The sequence below is a fragment of the Condylura cristata genome, unplaced genomic scaffold, assembly GCF_000260355.1.
Source record: "Condylura cristata isolate star-nosed mole 26May11 unplaced genomic scaffold, ConCri1.0 scaffold00009, whole genome shotgun sequence".
Lineage (NCBI taxonomy): Eukaryota > Metazoa > Chordata > Mammalia > Eulipotyphla > Talpidae > Condylura > Condylura cristata.
This window is the reverse complement of record NW_004567110.1, coordinates 43,778,909-43,799,121: the sequence shown is the minus strand read 5'-3', so window position 1 is coordinate 43,799,121 and position 20,213 is coordinate 43,778,909. Positions and strand designations below refer to the sequence as shown.

General features: G+C 41.1%; 1 protein-coding gene across 4 annotated transcripts in view; it reads right to left on the bottom strand.

Annotated features, from left to right (window-relative positions):
• Positions 1 to 500: 500 nt before the first annotated feature.
• STAU2 (staufen double-stranded RNA binding protein 2) overlaps positions 501 to 20,213 on the bottom strand; it is a 229,572-nt gene continuing 209,859 nt past the window's right edge. For 3 of the 4 annotated variants that reach the window (XM_012723014.1, XM_012723013.1, XM_004679795.1), the window contains 2 exons: positions 2,700 to 2,788; positions 501 to 1,604 (listed from right to left, as the gene is read on the bottom strand). In XM_012723014.1, coding sequence (XP_012578468.1) covers positions 1,511 to 1,604; positions 2,700 to 2,788 — 183 coding nt within the window. In that variant the 3' untranslated portion in view covers positions 501 to 1,510. The remainder of the gene's footprint in view (positions 1,605 to 2,699; positions 2,789 to 20,213) is intronic. The other variant, XM_012723015.1, reaches the window with a different exon arrangement.

Sequence of the window (20,213 nt, the reverse complement as noted above, 5' to 3'; positions counted from 1 at the left end):
TTTATGTAACAAATCCTATTTCCTCCAAGGGCGCCCAGCCCTTCCCATACCAGCGGACTTCCCCACATGGGAACCATTAGAAACAAGCCTAGAGTTATTTCCTTATGTTGCTGTTTGTTTACTCTCCAGTCGCGTGTGAGTCAGTCACATCATGATTTGTGCCGGTTTTGCTTGTGAAATCTTACATAATTATATTCCTATTGTCGTGCCGGTGGAGGGGTTAGATCATATAATGTTTTCTCATTGCTCAACGTTTGCAAATCAATAAGGAGAAAGCCTGAACAATGAAGTGACATTGGCTGGTCGGGAACCAGCTCGAGTCACCACCGGGGAGGCGGCTCTGCAGTTTCGCAGATACGGCCCTGAGCCCTGGAGCCGGGACCTTCTGTGAGCCGCTGTGCACAGGATGACGAGGCGGGTGGGGGCCTTTGGGATGGGTTTCACTGAGGTGCTATGTAAGAGCAGCGAGTGAGGGAACGAAAGAACAACAATGACAACGCTTCACACAGAAACCAACCAAATTTTTACTGCATTTGCTACACGCTGGATTCCCACATGCTGGTCCAGAGTGGCTGGCTACAAGCTGGCAAGACTTTTATGGCTCCTCCAACAGGCTTTTCCTTCCGCGCCGTGTACATTATTTATTTTGATCCTACTCACTGTCTCCGCTCCAGAGGCAGTTATTAAAAACACGCGAGGTGCACACAGCGAGTGGCTACGACACACGGATGGGGTGGGTGCGACTTCCACGACAGAGCGTGGAATCCGGAGAAATGGTCTGTAGAGGCAAGACGCCTCTGAGTGGTCAACAACATTAGGGAGCTCCAAACCCAGAGCTGCTTTTTAAAAATTTGTTAATTCCTGGAGTATACTGGAGCTGGTTGTCCCCCACATGATTTCATAGTTTTGATTAAACATCTGACCTGATTTAGAACCTGTGTGTTGACATACATCTTCAAGTAGTGTGCCTTGAAGTTATTCAACACGGATACTGGATGGAGATTATAAATATTTGCATAAAAAGAGGAATTGTGTGACTCTATATGAAGACAATGACCATCACATTCCACAGCACGTCATTGGTTAATTTTTGAATCTTCAAGCATTATTTAAAATGAGAGAGAAGAAAACTGAACACAAGCCCACGACAAAACGATCATTAACAACAGAACCAAGTCCCACTTCTCTATTAATCATTTAAAATTTTTACCTCTGTTTCTAACACTTCTCATTAATTGTTATTTTAAGCTCCAGTGGCAGGATCAGATTTCTGCTGCCTTTGGGCAAAGGAGTTATGGATCTGATCTCAAGTTCCAGGGGAAATGCTCAGTTTTATTCTTCCCCGGTTGAATAAACAGTACTACGTATATTATCTCTTGTGTTAGAATAGTGTTGTCTTCACATAAGACTCAAATAATGATATTAGTCATTCATTTCCTTAAACACAGACACCCTCATGCGTGCTGACAGGTTTATAAGGATGCGGTGGCAGCCGTGGTTCTGGGAGCTGCTAGATGACCGACTTTGATTTCTTGCAGTCCTGAGCGATGGAGCCGGGGTGTGTCTGGTTACTGTCCACGTTCTCTCCCAGATGCTGGGCTTGTCTGGAAGATTAATACATTAACAAGAGCTGAAGGTCCAGGGTTGCACGTCTTCAGACATGTTTATTAGCAGATGGCACACAGGATTCAAAGGTCACCACAAAAGTGACATTTTAAAGTGAAACAACAATATTTATGCTCAGATAGTCTACTGATGAGATCATGTGGAAATGTTTTTGATTAAATTAGCTTATAAATGGTTGCCAATCTATAGACAACTTAAAATGCCACGTCTATTTACCATATGTTTTCTTCTCATGCTCTCACCTTTAAAATATTAACGACAAAATGCTGTTTTGGAGGTATGCTTGTTTAACTGTGGGACCAGTATATCCTGTTAACTTCATGGGTTATCTATCTCTTCATTCTAAAAATGCTGCCTCCTGTGTGTGTTCTGAAATCTCACCTGCTATGACTGCTTTGAAAGACTTTGGGTTATACTATGTAAATACAATTACTTTTGATGACTTTAGTATAAATTAGGTTTCTAGAGAGACCTCAAATTCAGTCGTGTAGCTAAGACCTGATGCTCAAATCTCATGGAAAGACCATGAGCTGGATGTCAGAAATGCTTATTTGAGCTGCATGTTTGCCTTGACTGCCTTGGGGAGCCTCACTTTTGTGGCAACCTTGCTTGTGTTTCATGTATCGATGGGAGCAACAAAGCCCAGGAAGGAACGGAAGCCTGCGTTCCCTCTTCTCAACTTTATTATTTATTCTTGTGCCCACAAGACAGCAGGAAAGAGTGAACATTTTTACACCAGAACATGGCTTAGCTAGGGAATGCTCAGCAATGCAGAGTGAAAAACAACCTCTTATAAGTTTTACACGTCTCTCTATCAAGGAAACGCACATGGACATTTCCAACAACATCATGAAAATGCAAACAATTATCAGCAGAGGATTAAAACACTCATTGACATACTGCAAATGAATAGGGCCATATATATTGTTTTCTTATCTATTTACATTTAATTGGATGATTTTATAAGGTATTGATGTTCTTGTATTGATTTTTTTCACATTATTACCTACATCTTATTTTTTTTAACAGATATAATATTACAAATGCAAGGATATGGTAGAAGATTTACTCACTTTTCAAGAGAACCTTTTTCAACAGTCAGTGTCCCTTCCATTGGATCTAGTCCTTGTTCAGAAAATTGTTTCAAGGCACTTAAAGCTGCCTAAAAATGAAAACAAACACACAAATAAATAAGGAGATCTATTCACTGACTTTAATATAACAGGTAGTTGTAGAAGAAATTAGAGTTATATAGTTAACACTAAATCATCGTCATCAGTATAAATATTTTTGGTAGGAAACTCCCCAAGTTGCAATCCTTATCCTCATCCTTCTCTAAAATCACCATGTTTTATTGCAAATGGGGCCCATCATGCTTTGATGATGACTTTGTAGAATTTCTTTTCACATTACTCAAAGCATACATCCTCTTCTTACAGATGTGTGAATATCAGAGTTTTGCATGATAGTATAGTGGTTAGTACTCTGCTTTGTGAACATCAGAGTTTTCCAACCTGTATATTCTTTCCAAAATTAGTATTCAATTCCACTGATATTTAGTCTCACCAGGTCACAGAATGTGAGGAGAGAAATGGTTCTTAGCCATGAATGCATACCGAGGGAATGGCATGAGCGTATTCTGTGAGGAGAGTGAAAACCCCCCACTCTCCGCTCCTAGGGGCTCTGGGAAGGCAGGACCCCCCCACAGACACACACTCTCAGCTTCTAGGGGCTCTGGGGAGGCAGGCCCACCGCCCCCCACTCTCAGCTCCTAGGGGCTCTGGGGAGGCAGGCCTGCCCCCCCCCACTCTCAGTTCCTAGGGGCTCTGGGGAGGCAGGCCTGCCCCCCCCCTCTCAGCTCCTAGGGGCTCTGGGGAGGCAGGACCACCACCCCCTCCCACACACACACACTCTCAGCTCCTAGGGACTCTGGGGAGGCAGGCCCGCCTCCCCCACCCCCACTCTCAGCTCCTAGGGTCCTAGGGGCTCTGGGGAGGCAGGCCCGGCCACAGCAAAGCCTCCCAAGGTGTTGATATGCCCGGGGTGCGTGGGATGCTGAAGGGTGTTGACAGGCTGGTGGAGCCTCGCTGGATAGCTGAGAGGCACGAAAAATGCGCTGCTGATAAGATCTACATAACTTGTTGACACTTTTGTGCATGTTCCAAATTGTTATTTCTCAGAATAAGAATTTGGTTCTTCTCCCCTCCTCCACACCCCACTAGTTTTGAGCACGGTCAGAGGGCTTAGTTGAGTCTGAGGTAGGTGTGAGCAGTGAGGGTTGTTTGAATCCTGGAGATCCTGCTGGGTCACACTTTGGGCGTCTGTATCTTCTCAACTGCCTTTTGAAAGAGTTCACTTTTACAGTTTCCCAGATTTTTATCTACCCATGCCTCTTGACTTAAGTGTAGGATCCTTTTAAATTTTCTTTAACTTGTAACATTTTTTGGTTTTGATTTTTTAGTTAACAGACTTTATTATTATTTTCTTGAGCTGCTTTTAGTTTGCAGGAAAATAAAGCAGGTAAGAGAAAGTTCCCATACACCCTCCCCCTCCACTTGACACCCCCCCTCCCCTGAAACCCTCCCTCCCTTATTGGTATCTTGCATTATTGTGGAGCATTTGCAACATACAGTTCATGAGCCAATATTGACACATCATCATTAACTAAAGTTCACAGTTTACGTTAGGCTTTGCTCCTTGTGTTGTATGTTCTACGAGTTTTGACAAATGCATAGTGCCTTACACATCACTACAATATCATACAGAATGCTTTCACTGCCTAAAATTCTCATATTTCACCTGTTTATCCCTCCTCCTAATCCCTCCAACCCCTCGAAACCATTGGCCTTTTAACTTTCTATGTAGTTTTGCCTTTTCCACAATGTCATATGATTGGAATAATGTAGTAAGTAGCCTTTTCAAACTGATGTCCTGGCTTGATGGCTCATCTTGAGAATATGTCATCATATGGATGAATGGTCTGTTTCTCCACCCACCTGTGAGGGACAGTTTTGTTGCTTCTAGTTCTGGGTAGTTATAACTAAAGCTGCTATAAACACCCTGTGCAGACTTTGTGGAATAATATTTTCTCCCTCCCCCTTGGTTTTTCTTCTTTCAATTATTTAAGTCACAACTCCTATATTCATCCCAAAATAATAGTATATCCTTTTCTTTTTCTTTAGACTACTCCTTTCTCTCCACTCTCTCCCCTAGTCTCCCTACTAGGGACTGAATGCCCACTCACGTCTGCAGCCCTGGCCTGGGTGTGCTGGTCAGGGAAGGCTTCTCACAGGCTCTCTGTTGTCACCATTATTTTTATGAACCAGGGATGTCAGTGGCCCATGTTCCTATACACAGCAGCTGTCCCAGGCTGTGGTGGCAGGTAAGCACTGACCTCAGCTGGATAAGTGCAGTGGGGCTATGTCATTAGGTACAGTTACAGGCTGAATTTTATCCCACCAAGTCAGAATGTAACGTTATTTGGAAACAGGGTGCAACTAAATAAAATAAAGTCATACTGGAGTAAGATGGGTCCCTAATCCAATATGATCAATGTTTTTATAAAGGGGGAAGTTTTGACACAGACAGGCACACAGGGAGAACACGATGTGAAGAAAAAGGCAGAGGTTGGAACAATGTGACATTAGTCAAGAAATGCCAGAGATTGCCAGCTAAGCACCAGAATGTAGGAACAGATCCTCATGACCCTCAGAAGGAACCAAGAGTACAGTACATTGATCATGGACTTCTAGCCTCCAGAACTATGAGACAATAATTTCTGCTGACTAGGTCACTCAGTTTGTGATACTTTATTACAGCAACCCTAACAAATTAACAGAGAGAAATAATAATTTTTTTAAGGATAGTAACCTCTTTTCTGATTTTTTCTTTTACTATCCTTTCGTGGTTAATTTTTTTTCATTACAGAAAAATATTAATATAGGCAAGGCAAAAAGAATGTGAAAATATTCACAATTCTATTGACCACAATTGGTGTGTGTTTTTCTTTAAAAAAAAAAAAAGATTTATTTACTTATGCATATATAACTGGGGTACAGGCCAGAGGAGCAGGGCGTGAGAGGAATCACCAGAGACAGAGTGAGGAGCAGAATAGGCAGAGGGACTGAAATACACTGCTGAGGGGAGCAGTGGGTGGGGATCAGGAGAGGTCTGCCGTGCCATATGGGTCACCTCCCTGGATGGAGATCGAACTTGTGCTCCAGTGGCTTCGATAGCTTCACAGTGCTGTGCTTTAACCAAATGTGCCACCAGGGAAGGCCCTTGGTGTGTGTTTTCCTGTCTTCTTCCATCCCCTTCCTGTAACTAAATATTTTCACCTGATCATATTTTAAAATTGCTTTGTAATCTGCCCTTTTCAATGAACATGAGCAAGAAGTATCTTCCACCTCAAGAGGAAAACACCAGTAGCATCAATTTCCATGACTCACAGTGGCCCATGGACTTCATGTATCTCCTGTATCATGCCAATCCCTACAACTGGAGGGTATTAGGTTTAGGCTATTTCCAACTGTTAAGCCATTGTTAACATACCAGCACTGTACCAAGGTTCCTGACTGATAGATCTCTTGACTACCATTTTAATCATTTTCTGATGATAAATTCCTAGAAACTGAATCTCAGAGCCAAAGATCACACACATTTTGAAAGCTCTGGCTGTGAGCATTCCTCTCCCTTGTAGAGGTTCTGTGAAGGTTAGCAACGTGAGGAGTATGCGCTTCCCCAGATGCTTTTGGAAATGCCTCTCAGAATCACTTTGTGTGTGTGTGAGGGGAAGGGTTGGATTTATTTTCACTTTTTTTTTTTTAAAGATTTATTTACTTATACCTACAGATCTGGGGTACAGGCCAGAGGTGCAGGGGTGGTGAGAGGATTCACCAGAGACAGAGTGGGGAGCAGAACAGGCTGACTGAAAAAGTACACTGCTGAGGGGAGCAGTGCGCTAGTCAGGGGAGGTCTGCCATGCCATGTGGGTCACCTCTGGGGCAGGGATCGAACTCCCAATGAAGCTGCTGTGGCCAGCTTGCAGTGCTGCATCCTAACCTGTTGCACCACCGGGGAGGGCCCTATTTTTACTTATTTATGCATACAAGAACTGAGGCATAGGCCAGAGGTGCAGGGGGGACAGGGTAAGAGGATTCACCAGTGACCAAGTGGGGAGCAGAACAGGTGGATCCACTGAATGAAGTAGCAGGCGAGACAGGAGAGGTCTGCTTACCATGTGGGTTAGCTCCTGGACCAGTGATAGAACTCAAGCTGTAGTGGCTTGATAGTGCTAAGACTAACCTCTGCACCACCAGGGAGGCCCACTTCTATGGGATTTTTAAGCAGACCAGTTTTGTCAATTTTATGGCCTCACCTTATTTTTAATTTGTCTGTCTTGATCATTTGCCTTACTCATGGGTCTTCGCTTTCAGCAGAGTTTGGTTGCTTACAAAAGTTAACTTCCCCTTTTCTGAAAGATCCAGATGTGGATAATTCTTTTTCCCTCAAAGAAGACATTTATAGAGGGATCTGACTCTCATTTAGTCAGTTAGGTGGCTTCTGAGGTGCTTCCAGGTTCTAAAATGCTGAGGTGGCTGGGCAGCCTTCCCAGGTGACTATGCAGAGAATAGTCCTGTGGGCGTGTGCATTCTTGTGGGTTTGTTATGTGAACCTGAGCTTGAGTCCCACGTCATGTGTGTGTGTACAGAGCTGAGAGCTGGGTTCCAGCTGCTGGGCTCTAAGAGCAGTCTATGCTGATCTTTCCAGATAGTCTTACTTCACACACTGGGCTACTGAACGTAGATTCTTTGTACAGTCAACAGTTTTTTTAGACCGATGAATAACTGTTCTGCTTTAAACAATTAATTAGTGAGTTATTGGCCAGAATATTGTTTTTCATCAATCACTTCCCAAATGGACTGTTACAGAAGGCTGATCAGTGCCCAGAAATTTAAATTTGCAATGTGATACTGCTGAATGCTGAGAGCCCCAGGCTTCTTGGTCCTGTTTTATTCCCCAATTCAGCCAAAATGACCAACCAAAAACTTTGAACTTAAAAATATCATTTGGTCCTCCCTGGTGGCACAACAGGTTAAAGTGCAGCACTGCAAGGGAGCTGCAGCCCCTTAAGTGCAAGTTGGATCCCCACTCCAGAGCTGACCCACATGGCGCGGCAGACCTCTCCTGCTCACCCTCTGCTCCCCTCAGCAGTGTACTTTGTCCATCTGCCTGTTCTGCTCCCCACTCTGTCTCTGGTGAATCCTCTCACCGCCCCTGCACCTCTGGCCTTTACCTCAGTTCTGTATGCATAAATAAATAAATCTTTTAAAATATATATCATTTATAGACAAACTATAGTCCATTTTCACTCGCTGATTTTAGAATACTCAGATCCTAGTGTAGCCTGAATATCAGAAATCAAATGATTTGCTTCATCAAGTCAAGATCCAGTAAACCTGCTCTCTTCCACCCAAAGGAGACACACATATACGAGAATGGGAGTAGGTCCAGTGTTTTGCTCTTGCAAAATCTCCTGGATGATTTTATCAACATGTCAGGCATGTCCCCATGCACCACAAAAATGACTGTCATCACCCAAAGAACGTCCCACAGGCTAGAATGGCGGCATGCTCTTTCACTCGATGCCACAAACGGATTTTCAGAATTCTTGCATGGCCGCTTCCCTCCAAAAGTATGTTTCAAGGCTTCCAAGTAACATTCCCTTATCTGTCTGATGAGATAATTCAACCCACATCTTATTGATAACCCTGAATACAATCACTTATAAATATGAGAAGACTTCACTCTATTTATGAAAGGCAATGAAGGTGACTTATCTTCTCTGTAAACAGGGAGAGCTATCACTTGAGAATTGCTCTGCCCATCATGAGACCTGGCCCTTTACCTGCCTGACCTCAGGTGTTACCACACCCTGCAAGGTGGTCCTACCTGGAAGGAATTCAGTGGCCTACTGGAGCTAACACAGCTAGTAAATGGCAGAGAACTGAACCCAACCCACACTCTTGATCACATGACTTTATTTCCTCCAGACGTGATTCTCGTGCAACCTACCTAACGTCAGCAGAGCTCCTTCCTGTATACCCTTATTTCAAAATTGCTCTTATAACCTCTTCCCTATTCATCCTAGTCATTATTTCCGCAATTACTTGAGGTAAAGTCTTATAATGTATCCTCCTTGTTATTTATGAGGAAATGTAGGGTCCACATGGTCAGTTACCAGTGTCCAGCTTCGTGCCATTCTGGGTTGACTTCTGGGGCTTCACTGAGTACTTCTATAACACATGCAGTTTTGGCGAAACTAAATTGCTCTAGTACTTTTCTTGTCACCAAGAATTACCCAGTGACCACCAACAGGGTGACTGTATTTTCTCTGTCTTAGCATTCTAGGTGTACTGAGTCTTGCTCACTCAAGTTTATTTCTTACCTCCTGAGGTTGCTCGCAGGAGAAGTAAGAGAGAGGATTTGCATGAGAAGTTGGGAGGTAAGAGACCCCAGTGAAAGGAGGAGCTGGGATGGCAAAGGTGAAATGGATAGAGAAAGAGGCGAAGTGTTTGGCTGTGATTTATACGTAGTGATAAGCTGGATGTGTCAGCAAAGACGCTGCCAACCAGGTGACTCCTCTTACAGGTAATTAGGCAAGTTATCCAGCTGCTTCCTCCCACCCTAACCCCAAATTTATCACCTTCTCCTACTTTCCCAGGAAAGACTGTACATATTAAAAAATTCCATGAAATGTGATGTGTTTGCTTCACGTTATACAGCAAATTGTCCACAATAAAACTAAACAGCAGTGCCCAAAAGAGTCACATCACATTTTGCAAGATCCAATTATTGATTATTCCAAGGACCAATGTATAATGAAGTGACTTTGGGAACAAACATTAAAATTTAACAGTCCACAAAAATGCTTTACTATGTAGTATCTCCAATTCTGTCTAGAAGATGGTAAAATCAACAAAATCCCATGTTTAAATGATTCAAACTGAATAAATGGTTACTTGCTAGAAGCCAGCTGCTTTTAAAAAAGAATTAAGGTCATATTATAAATATGCTACATGATAATAAAGGACACTGTTTGAGTGAGGGGGAAAAAATCAAATAACTTTCATGTGGGGAGACTTATTTGAAGTCTGATTACCAACCAGGTTCTGCATTGTCCATTGCTGAGAGGTAAATAGATAACAAGATGTTCAGCTGCTACTGACTGCAGATCGCCCTTTCAACATGGGCAATTTGCTGTGTGATAAATGTAAACTAATCTTGGGGAGTCGTGGGAAGGCAGTGAATCTGGGTTCCTTAATGAGGAACATCCTGAATGATGCTTAAACTCAAGTTGTGTAACTTCCCACACAGTGTGGATTTGAGAATTTCAAAGATACACTAACATAAGTACCCAGAACCCTCCACACAACTTTGACCACAAACAGGCAACTAAATGATTTCATCTCCAAGGTCAGAAAATGTTTTCCTGTCAAATCAAAACAAACTCACTCAGCATCCATTTGTATGTTACCACAGCCTACCAACTGGAATCTCACTTAACTTCATGACAATTTATGTGTGCTGCTGGGATTTTGTTTGTTCCTTTCAGTACATTCAAGGCAGTATAACTAGCCTCATTTGAAAGGAGAAAAAAATTTTAAAGTATTTTAAAGACGTGGATGACATTTTCTTTTCTTGTTTCTGTCTTCTCAGCTCAACACTCATATGTGTATGCTCCACTCAGAGTGGAGCATCTGCGTAGATACACTGAAATATTTTTGTCCCCAAAAGATTTTACAACTGTTTTGCGAATAAAGCCCACAGGTTCTAGAACAGATGTCACTACCATTTCATGTCTTGCTTGTTTTGTGCGTAGTTATAGCAATGTCAGAAACTTGATGCCAGTGAGATACTTTCCATGACTGTTTGTTGTTCTTGGTGTGTGTGCGCCCCTGTGGACACATGTCTGCACGTCCACAGAATGGAGGTGGGTTTTTCCGGTCATTTTTGTCACTTCCAACTTTCCTTTTGTCAATTAGCCATTAGCAACTTGAGTTAAAACCAATGCATAATCTCCCTGCTTCCTTCTTCTGGGCTTAAATAGCATATGATGACAATGTTGCTGCACTGTAGTCATACTCAAGAAAGAACGATGGTCTTCATTAGCAAAATGTAAATTTTAATCATCCCTTTATGACATACAGGTCTTTTAGGAGTCTTTGAACACAATGCCCAATGGGTCCTTTTATTTCTTTTTTTCCATTCCTCACTTTTCCCACTGATTTTATATCCTGAGTCCCAGAAACACACAGGTTGTTCCCATTAAAGTCCATGGTAACCACACATGTCCGAATGTGGCCTTCATTTTTTAAGTCAGTCTTCAAGGTTTGTTTTGCTTTGCTTTTTCCCCCTAAAGTGCTTGCTCATGTGAACTTTTCCTCAGAGCAGATCTAACTGCTAGATCCATTTCAGAATGCACACAGTGACCATGCATGCAGCTCATTAAGTTAGTCTCCTTTAATGAGAAATGATAGTCTTCAAATGCAAAAGTCCTCATTTGCAGTCTTAGACTCTCCTAACTTCTTGTTTTAACCATCTCTGAGACTGATTCCATTAAATGGTTCAGGTGACTGAAAAACCAGAAGGTTCTTTAATAAGTTTAAAGGCTAACTGCCCAAAGAGTGTGGATTTTAATATCTCTAGAGTTGTAATTTTCTTGCTTTATGAGGCCTATAACTAAATGCCAGGTTTCTCTTTATATAAAATAAGGAAACCAAAAGGAGAAATTTGTATTTCTAAATTTGATCACATTATGATAGGATCCTCAGTCAATTGTATTTCTAATGATAGAATTTTAAAACTAAAGTGAAAAAAGGCTTACTCTGAGCTTTAATTAAACCATTTGCTGCCCTGCTTTCTAACAATTTCATTATACCCCATCCTTTCCATTTATGCTTCCACAATCCTGTGGGTTCAGGTAATTTCCATAAAATTGGTACTTTATAGAATGGCTTACTTTTAGAACAAAGGGATGTCAGCCTGCTAAGGTGATGGCTACTCTTTGTGAAAAGGCAGGGGAGGGGCAGGAGACATTAAGATTAGACATTATATAGTCAATTAAAAGAAAGAACAGGAATTTGGATGATAGAATTTGGGGAATCAGTACAAAATTGGACATTTAAACTACAGATTTAGCAATCACCTTTATTTCTTCAGTTAGTTCTTGAAATGGGTAATCCATGTAATTGCCAACCTTGACAACAATATATAGTCAAATTTGAAGCAGGATTAACTGTATTAAGGAATGTTTTCAATGTGTCCAGAACAAACCTGAGCTGCAGAATCCACACTGTCATGCTTTCCTTCCTCCACACCACTGCTCCTGCCACCTTTTCAATTCCGAGGTATGGGCTTCCGTGATTCTCAGTCCATTACCCACCCATGAACTTCTGAAAGCTCTAACCACTGTCTCCCTGAACGGTGACTCTTTTCCAACTTGTTTGCTTGCTGTCTCCCGGGCAGTCAGCCAGGTCATGGCTGGTGGAGCCAATTTCCTCTTTGAAATCACCACACTGAATTTATAGGACATTGTCAAGGAAAATTCCTTGATAGCTATTCCATCAGTTTCCATCTGAGGCTCTTCAAAAGACCCGTCCGTGCCTGTAGACACATTTCTTTTGTTTTCTATTTCCAGCGCAACTTGTCTTCACTTGCTCTCTCTTGTGCAGGGTACTTGTAGAGTTTCTCTATGTGGAGGCACTCTCTCCTCTTCTCTTACAGTCCTTGCTGCAGACTCTGGCCACTACACCATGAGCCATATGATCCCAGGGTGCTCATCCTAGAACAGATGGGCCTGAGAGGAGCTTCTAGCCGAAGAGAGCCTGGTTCTGCAGGGCAATTGTGGCTGAATTCAGCCTCAGCAGCCCCTTCTATTCCAACTTCTCTGAGGGCCCATTTGGTATTTCTTGATCCTTTTATTTTATTCTAGAAGCATTCCTGCTAAATGCAGGTATACATGTTACTGTCTACAGTTCCATTTGAGTATGTGATTGACAAGGTTGAGAAAAATCTTTCCTTACTATTATTAAATATTTTTTGTTGCACTTAGTATATTAGTGAGTTGCATGGGACAGGGAGGTTATGAGCAGTGATGTCTAAGCAATGTAAACTATAAAGTTTTGTGCAATCCAGAACCTTTGGTTATACTGAAATAGAGTCCTAGGAAGGAAAAGCATGTGGCTTGCAGGCTTGCTGACTCTCACAGTGGGTGAAGTAAGTCAGAAGTCTGATTGGTGGTTATCCTAGTGAATGAACTGCAGCAGGATGGACCTTCATCCCCATCCTGAATGTCTCTTTAGCACTTTCTAATATAGGTATAAAATATACATATATAATTATTAATTATGTTATATTATATATAACATGTAATATATGATTTTTATATGTGTACTATATTACGTATCATATATTATTTTACAAATGTAATATATGATGTACTATATATAACAGACCTAGACCAGCTCCATTTCTAACTCTTTTAATTTCCATGGTGCCATTAGAAGGCTGGAGTCTCATCTCCAGTTACACAGGAGATCACATTCCTGATCAACACACCCACCCCCACAAGCACCCTCCTTGCTGTTAGAATAAAATCCCAATTTCTGACATGGGCCCCCAAACCCTTTGTGACCACCCCACCCATAGCTCCAGTAGCATCACCCACTACACTTTCCCAACCCCAAAGACCCAGGGTCACATGGCCTAGTTGCTCTTACTAGCACACCCTATACTGGGTATGACCCTTTCCCCGAGACTCTTCTGCCAGTTTTTCACAAGGTTCACTCCTCACTTCATCCACTTTCCTGTTCAAATCACTCCTCCTAATCCCGGATGCTAAACCAGCTGCATCACCTACTCCTACCTGACATTCTTGAGTCTCCACACACTGCCTAATTTTTAGCACCTGTGGTCCCTAAATTTTATTTTATGCTTAACCATATCCTTGTTTATTGTCTGTCTCCCATTAGAAGGTAAAATCCATTAGAGCATAAATTTGTCTATTGGGTTTATTGCTAAAAACAATTATTTATCAATGACAAGGTTAATGTTCTGAGAAATGCATCCTTAGGCAGTTTTGTCTCTGTGTGAATGTTGTAAAGTTCAAATTCCACAAATCTAGATGGTCTAGAAACAATGCACCTATGTGTGGTAAAACCTGTGGGTCCACAGACATATACACAGTCATCGTTGATGAACCGGTAGTAAGTGATGCATGACCCTATCAGCATCTAGAATAGTAGATGTTCAATGCATACATATTGGCTGAAAGTCTGAAAAAAGGGCAAATGGTTAAATCCAATAACTATGTCCAGTCATACTTTGCCACCCATTATTAATAATAACAGCATTATTAACTCTCAGAAGTTCCTTATGGAAACGGGAGTAACAGGAGTAGATCATTTCCCTAGAAATAACCACTCATTTGATGTACAAAGAGCAATTATTCAGCTTGAGTCCCTATCAGCTAAATATTGGTCTTTCAAATGAAGAAAGTTAAATATCATGATTTTGATCTCTAATTGGATGTTCTCATATAGTATAAGTTTATTGTATGCCAATTAACACTGCTGAAACTTTGGAAGAAACTTTATGAAAATTAACTCCAATCTTTTATTAGAAAGAACTTTTTTTTTTTTAAAACTGAAATGCAAAGCCTCTGTGAAGTCAGGAAGTAAATTACATCTTTTCCTATTTACAACAGTACATCACAAATAATAACACTCTTGTTTTGGTCATTTTTAGAAACTTCATTAGAAGTAATTTTTAAAGTAGATGGTTAAAAAACCATCTCAGAGGGAAAATTAGTACCCTGATTTAGAAAAATCAGGTCTTCATTAATATAATCAAACACAAAGATTTACACTGTGTATAAATATGATCACAAGTGGCTCCCTTTTCCCCATCTCCACTTTCAAATAAGAAAAAATGTAATACACTTTTGGGTACATGGTTTAAGTCTGCCAAATATTCTCCTAAATCGCTTCAAGAAACTGCTGGGAATCTGAGAGAGTTAACACATTCTAATATATTCAAATACAGTTTGTTTTTTTTTTAATTGCCTGGCTGTTGATGAAGATGTAAGGCTGTAAGTATAAGAATTTATGTGATGCTCAGTGATGGAATCCTAATCCACTCTAAGCAGAAAGCATGACAACTGGCAGTTACTAACGTAGAGACAGACTTTTTTTTGCCTGAGGCTACATTCCTTTTCAAAAGCAGGGTATTTTTCTGTTTTTGCTTTCTAAAGATATCATATTTAACTCTACTCTTAAGGTTAGTCTTTTAAAGAGACACAAAAGATGTGAGTGAGCCTGTGATAGATTTACAAATTTGGAGCAAAATGTAACATGAGGTATTCCAATATGCAATTTCAAATCAAAGCCTTTGCTTGGGCAAGGGACTTTATATCAACCAGCAGCATTCTTCAGAAATGCCTGACATTCAATTGGATAGAATTATATATTGAAATAGATTGTAGGCATATTGCAAATGTTTTCCCTCTAGCATCTGGTTGTATCAAAGCCCAGGAGGAAGAGTGGGTACCCATGCCAGAATTTTAAAGCTGCCTTTTGGATAAACGTGTGGAAAGGATATGAATTAAGTTATCAAAAGGCTAGAAAAAGTTGATGAAGGGGGGGGTGGAGAATGGAGGGTGAAAGGAAGGTGCTAAAAGCACGAAGCTATTTGGAATTTGACAGCAAGCAAATTTAAGTGCTTTGTATAGCTAGTATTGTTAGCCAAATAAGGGTAAAATAATATTTCAAAGGAAGAAGATTAATGAATAAGTGAAACAACAGACAATACTAATCTGTAAGTGTATAGTAGTACTTATAGGATCTAAAATGCAATGTAGTCTGAACCCTAAGGAAAAGCAGACACTTCCTCTATGAAATCATTCTACAACTGGAAGAGTATGACTTGGGATTTCTGTGCACTTTGTTTTGTTCAAGGGCACCCTAGAACCCCAATGCTCATACTATGTACAACTGGGTATTCCTGGGCAGTGGAACTTAATCAATCAGGGCCCCAGGCCCTTTCCATCTTGTAACTCTGCCCTTCTCTAGGCTAGTATTTTGTTCCTCTCCCTTTAGCCAGTAGAAGTGAAAATAAAATGGAAGATAATGCACAAGAGAATGATTGTATGAATGAGGACTAAGAACCTGAGCACTTAATTGGCCAGAACACAGCATCATGACTTCACCCAACTCTGTGACTACACCCGAGTGCTGGTTAAGTAATCAAGACCAGCTGTGAACTGAGGTGAAGTGGAAGCAGGTGTGATGAGTAATCAGTATCTACCACAAGTGGTACCACCATGTCTGCAGGCTCCCTTCTCATGTTAAACTGCAAGTCCCTTGTTCTCTTCAGTAGCTGTGGTGCCAGCATTGGCATGGGGTTAATGCTCAATGTGTAATCATAATGTAGGTTGCCTGGCTCACAGAGCTCAGCAGAGTGAACTGTAAGTATTAAGAAGGGTAGTTGATGCTGGAATATTGCCAAGAAATGTCTTGATTTCTCTCCTCTCTCAAAATGAACTCTCTGTGAAAACATTTACAAGGGCACAGGGAAGATGTGCCGACAGTGGATAAGGATCACCTACTTTATTAATTCTCATTGTGATTTCCTGCAAGAAGCCTTCACAAGAAAGTTCTCACATCGTTCACCTCTTGGGAGGTCCTCTGATAGGGGAGAGAAAGGTTGAGTTCTTGAAATGCAAAGCACCATTTCTAGGTCTTGGATTTTTGGTGAATCCCAACCTCAAGAATAAAAAAGGGAACTAAAATCTTTATCAGGGATAAACCAGACTTTTTTTTATAAACTGCAAAAGAAGTCAGATGTTTCAGGTGAGCAAGCAAGACAACAGAACTGGATGAAAGTCTAGAACCTTGTTCTTTCTACCTCTATTTTGTTTACTCAGAGCTGGAACAACCCCTGTATGAATATTCAGGGACAACAGAGGAACGGGTTTCTGTGGAGTTGGCAACTAACACACTTTGTATTCACACTTTGAAATAAATGAGTCCTAAGGAAGAAACAGAGGCAGCATGCAGACTTGTTTTTTGTAATAGAAAGAAAATTGCTAAGTCGGACATCATTAAAAATTAAATTTTACTCTGTGAAAAACTGACCCTGTAAGAGGATGAAAAGACAAGTTATAGACTGGGAGAAAATATTTTCAGCCCATATATCTCACAAAGGGTTAGTATCTAGAATATATAAAGAACTCTGAAAAATGCAAAGTAAAAAACAAAAAATCCAATTAAAAGGTGAGTAAAAATCATAAAGAGATGATTCCACCATAGGGGATCAGATGACAAATAAACACATGGAAAGATCTTCATCACAATGCTATCATTACAACCTATTTAAATAGCTAAAGTAAACTGTAGTAACACCACCAATGCTAGAAAGGATTCAGAGAAACTGGATCTCATATATTTGTGATAGGAATATAAGAATATCAGCTACTCTGGATAACTGTCTGGCAGTTTCATGAAAAAACTAAACATCAACCTACCATATAACCCAGCAACACTTTTGGGCATTTATGCCAGAGAAATGCAAATTGATGCCCACAAAAAACCTATACACAAATGTTCACAGAGGTTTTATCTATAATATTAAAAAATGAGATAACCAAAATATTCCACAATAGAGGAAATACTAAACAACCTATGTTATGTTTCTGTGGTGGAATACTGTTCAACAACATACAGGAATGAACACGCAGTTTGGATAAATCTCAAGAGCATTAGGCTGAATGAAAAGAAGCCAGTACTAAACAAAGGTCATTTACTATCTGATTCCATTTTCATCACATTTTCCAAGTGATGAAAGTCCAGAGATGGAGAACAGATTACTGGTTTTCAAGGGTTAATGATAAAAGTGGGAGGAGGATCAGGAAGAGGGTGAGAATACAGAAGGATAGCACAAGGAGATTTCTGTGGTGCTAGAAGAGTTGTGTTACTTGCTTGCAGTGATGTTTATACAGAACTACCCATGTGGTAAACTGTAACAGGCCTATCCACATTAAATCAATGCTTTGGTAAGTAAAATGGAACCACTGGAGAAAGTGGGTACAGTACACATAGGACATCTCTGAACTGTTTTTGCAACCTCCTGTGAATTTCTGATTATTTCAAAGTAAAAATTAAAAACAAAATTAGAACAACAGTTTTGGGGAAATTAGTATTTTTAACTTTAAAAATTAATGATTCTCTTTGTAACATCTTGAAAAATACTAACACATTGAGTAAAAATGTCCCAGATTGTTTTGCCCTTCAATCATCTCCAATTCCATACCACAGAGGTAATTGCTAGTAACAGTTTGGTTTGCATTTTTCCAGATATTTTATTATATTTTTATATATGTGTATGTGAACTTTTAGAGTTTTTCTTCAAATGGAACCATTATGCACACTCTCCAACTTGTTTTTTTCAGGTAACAATAATATATTTGGACATCTTTCAGACACCAAAAATAGCCCTGATTTATTTCCAATAGCTGCATGGTATCCTACAGTATGACTGTGCCATACCTTATCAGTCCCTCATAAATAGGCTTCTAACCATTTCTAGCTCTGACAAATCGTGCTCAATGGATATCAAGAAGGCCCGCCTGCTCAAACAGCTGCTCTACCTCCCCTCCTCTCCTGGGGAAGCCACAGTTACTAGAAGTCAGCTTTCTTTTCCAGTTTCCTGGTGACTACAATGAAATACAGTGAGATGGTCTCATCTAACACCCTCTGGAAAGTGTAACCAGTCTTGGTCTTCTCTTTCAAGACACATGGTAACAGCCCATGAGCTTCAACACTGATGAGGGCACCAAGTGGTGGTGTTCTCAGCCACTGAACTTATAAGTGCAGACTTATATTTTAAAATTGTGCCTATCTGTCATAAAAACATTGGGTGTTTGTTCTAATAAGACTTTTGTTTTAACACACAACAGAATGGCATGGCTAAACAAGAGAGAGAGCAAGTAGAGCCTCTCCCATCCCCAGTTGCCAGAGGTGACCAATATTGAGCAAAGGATCTGCTAGTGAACAACCAATCCCTGGCTCCCAGGGAGGTCCAGCTCACTCAGTAGCTGCCCAGCCCCTTCCTTGTTCTCACCAGCACAATTCTACTTTGATTTCGCATTGGATTGGCCCAGGTACAAAGTGAAAGGCCCTTCCCCAGAAGGACCTGAGCAAATTTCTAAACCAGGCCTGCTATAAACTTTACCCTTCTTCTACGGTCATGGCAGCCATGAGTTTTAACTAGATTGGCAATTTTTTTCTGGCTTACAGGAATTCAAAGATCAAGTGTCAGGTGGGGAAATCCTACATGATACACACACACGTCAGAAACTTGTATCTCAGAAATGTGATGTGACTATTCTGAGATCACAGACCTGATGAGTATCCCACCTTGGCCTTGAACTCAGATTGTTTCCCACATTGTAGCTGGATAGTGAGGACAAACTGGCTGAAGGCATGGTAATATATATTTGTTAAATAATACTTAGGGTATGCTGAGGCCCTGTGTCAAGTTCTGTGCTGAGCTCTGAGGACTCAGAGATGAAGAAAAAACACCCCACCCCTACCCAGCACACCATGGGCGAGTGAGGAACACAGAAATATGCAACATGCTGGCCAGTAGGGGGATCAGGAGTTGGCCCACCATGCTGTGCAGAAAAGACATCTTGGGTAGGGTCCCATGTGGCAGAGGCACCTGGGTGAGGAGAGTTCATGTGCCTGTGGAAAAACAACACAAGTTGTTTCCTGGGGTGTCAGAGGGGAGCTGGCAGAAGCTGTGTGACTTGGAGGGTATATTTAGTTTGTTCAGGTTGCCACAAGAAGATACAATAGTCTTCAAGGAACATCATTTTGTCATAAGTTAATGGGGAACAAAAAAATCAATCCTGGTCAACATTGGACAATAATGTTATTCAAGGACCTGTGTTCACTGTATAGGCCATCTTATCTAAGGTCGCAGCTCCCAGGAACCTACTGAAGAAGTTCAGTGAGGACTTAGTGCACCACAGACTGGGTGGCCTAAACAACAGAAACTTATTCTCTCATGTTTTTGGAGGATGGACATTAGAGATGAAGGTTTCATTTCTTTCAAGGCCTCTCTGGCTCACAGGTGACCTTTCTCTGGGCACAGCCATCCCTGGTGTCTCTCTGAGTCCTAATACTCTTCTTTTAAGGATGCCAGTCAAAATGGGATAGGCCCCAACCTAATGGCTGCATGTTAACTGTATTGCCTCTTTAAAGGCCTGATCACATTCTGATTGTGTTTCAGGTGTACAGATGGGTTGGGGGACAATTCAGCCTGTAATATGGGCCTCTGTGTCATTTCAGAGACTCATTTCAGGGCTCTAATCACTCACAAATTTTTTTTTTTAAAGATTTATTTATTTATTCATACAGAACTGGGGGACAGGCTAGAGATGCGGAGGGTGAGAGAATTCACCAGGGACAGAGTGGGGTGAAGAACAGGCAGATTGACAAAGTACACTGCTGAGGGGAGCAGCGGGT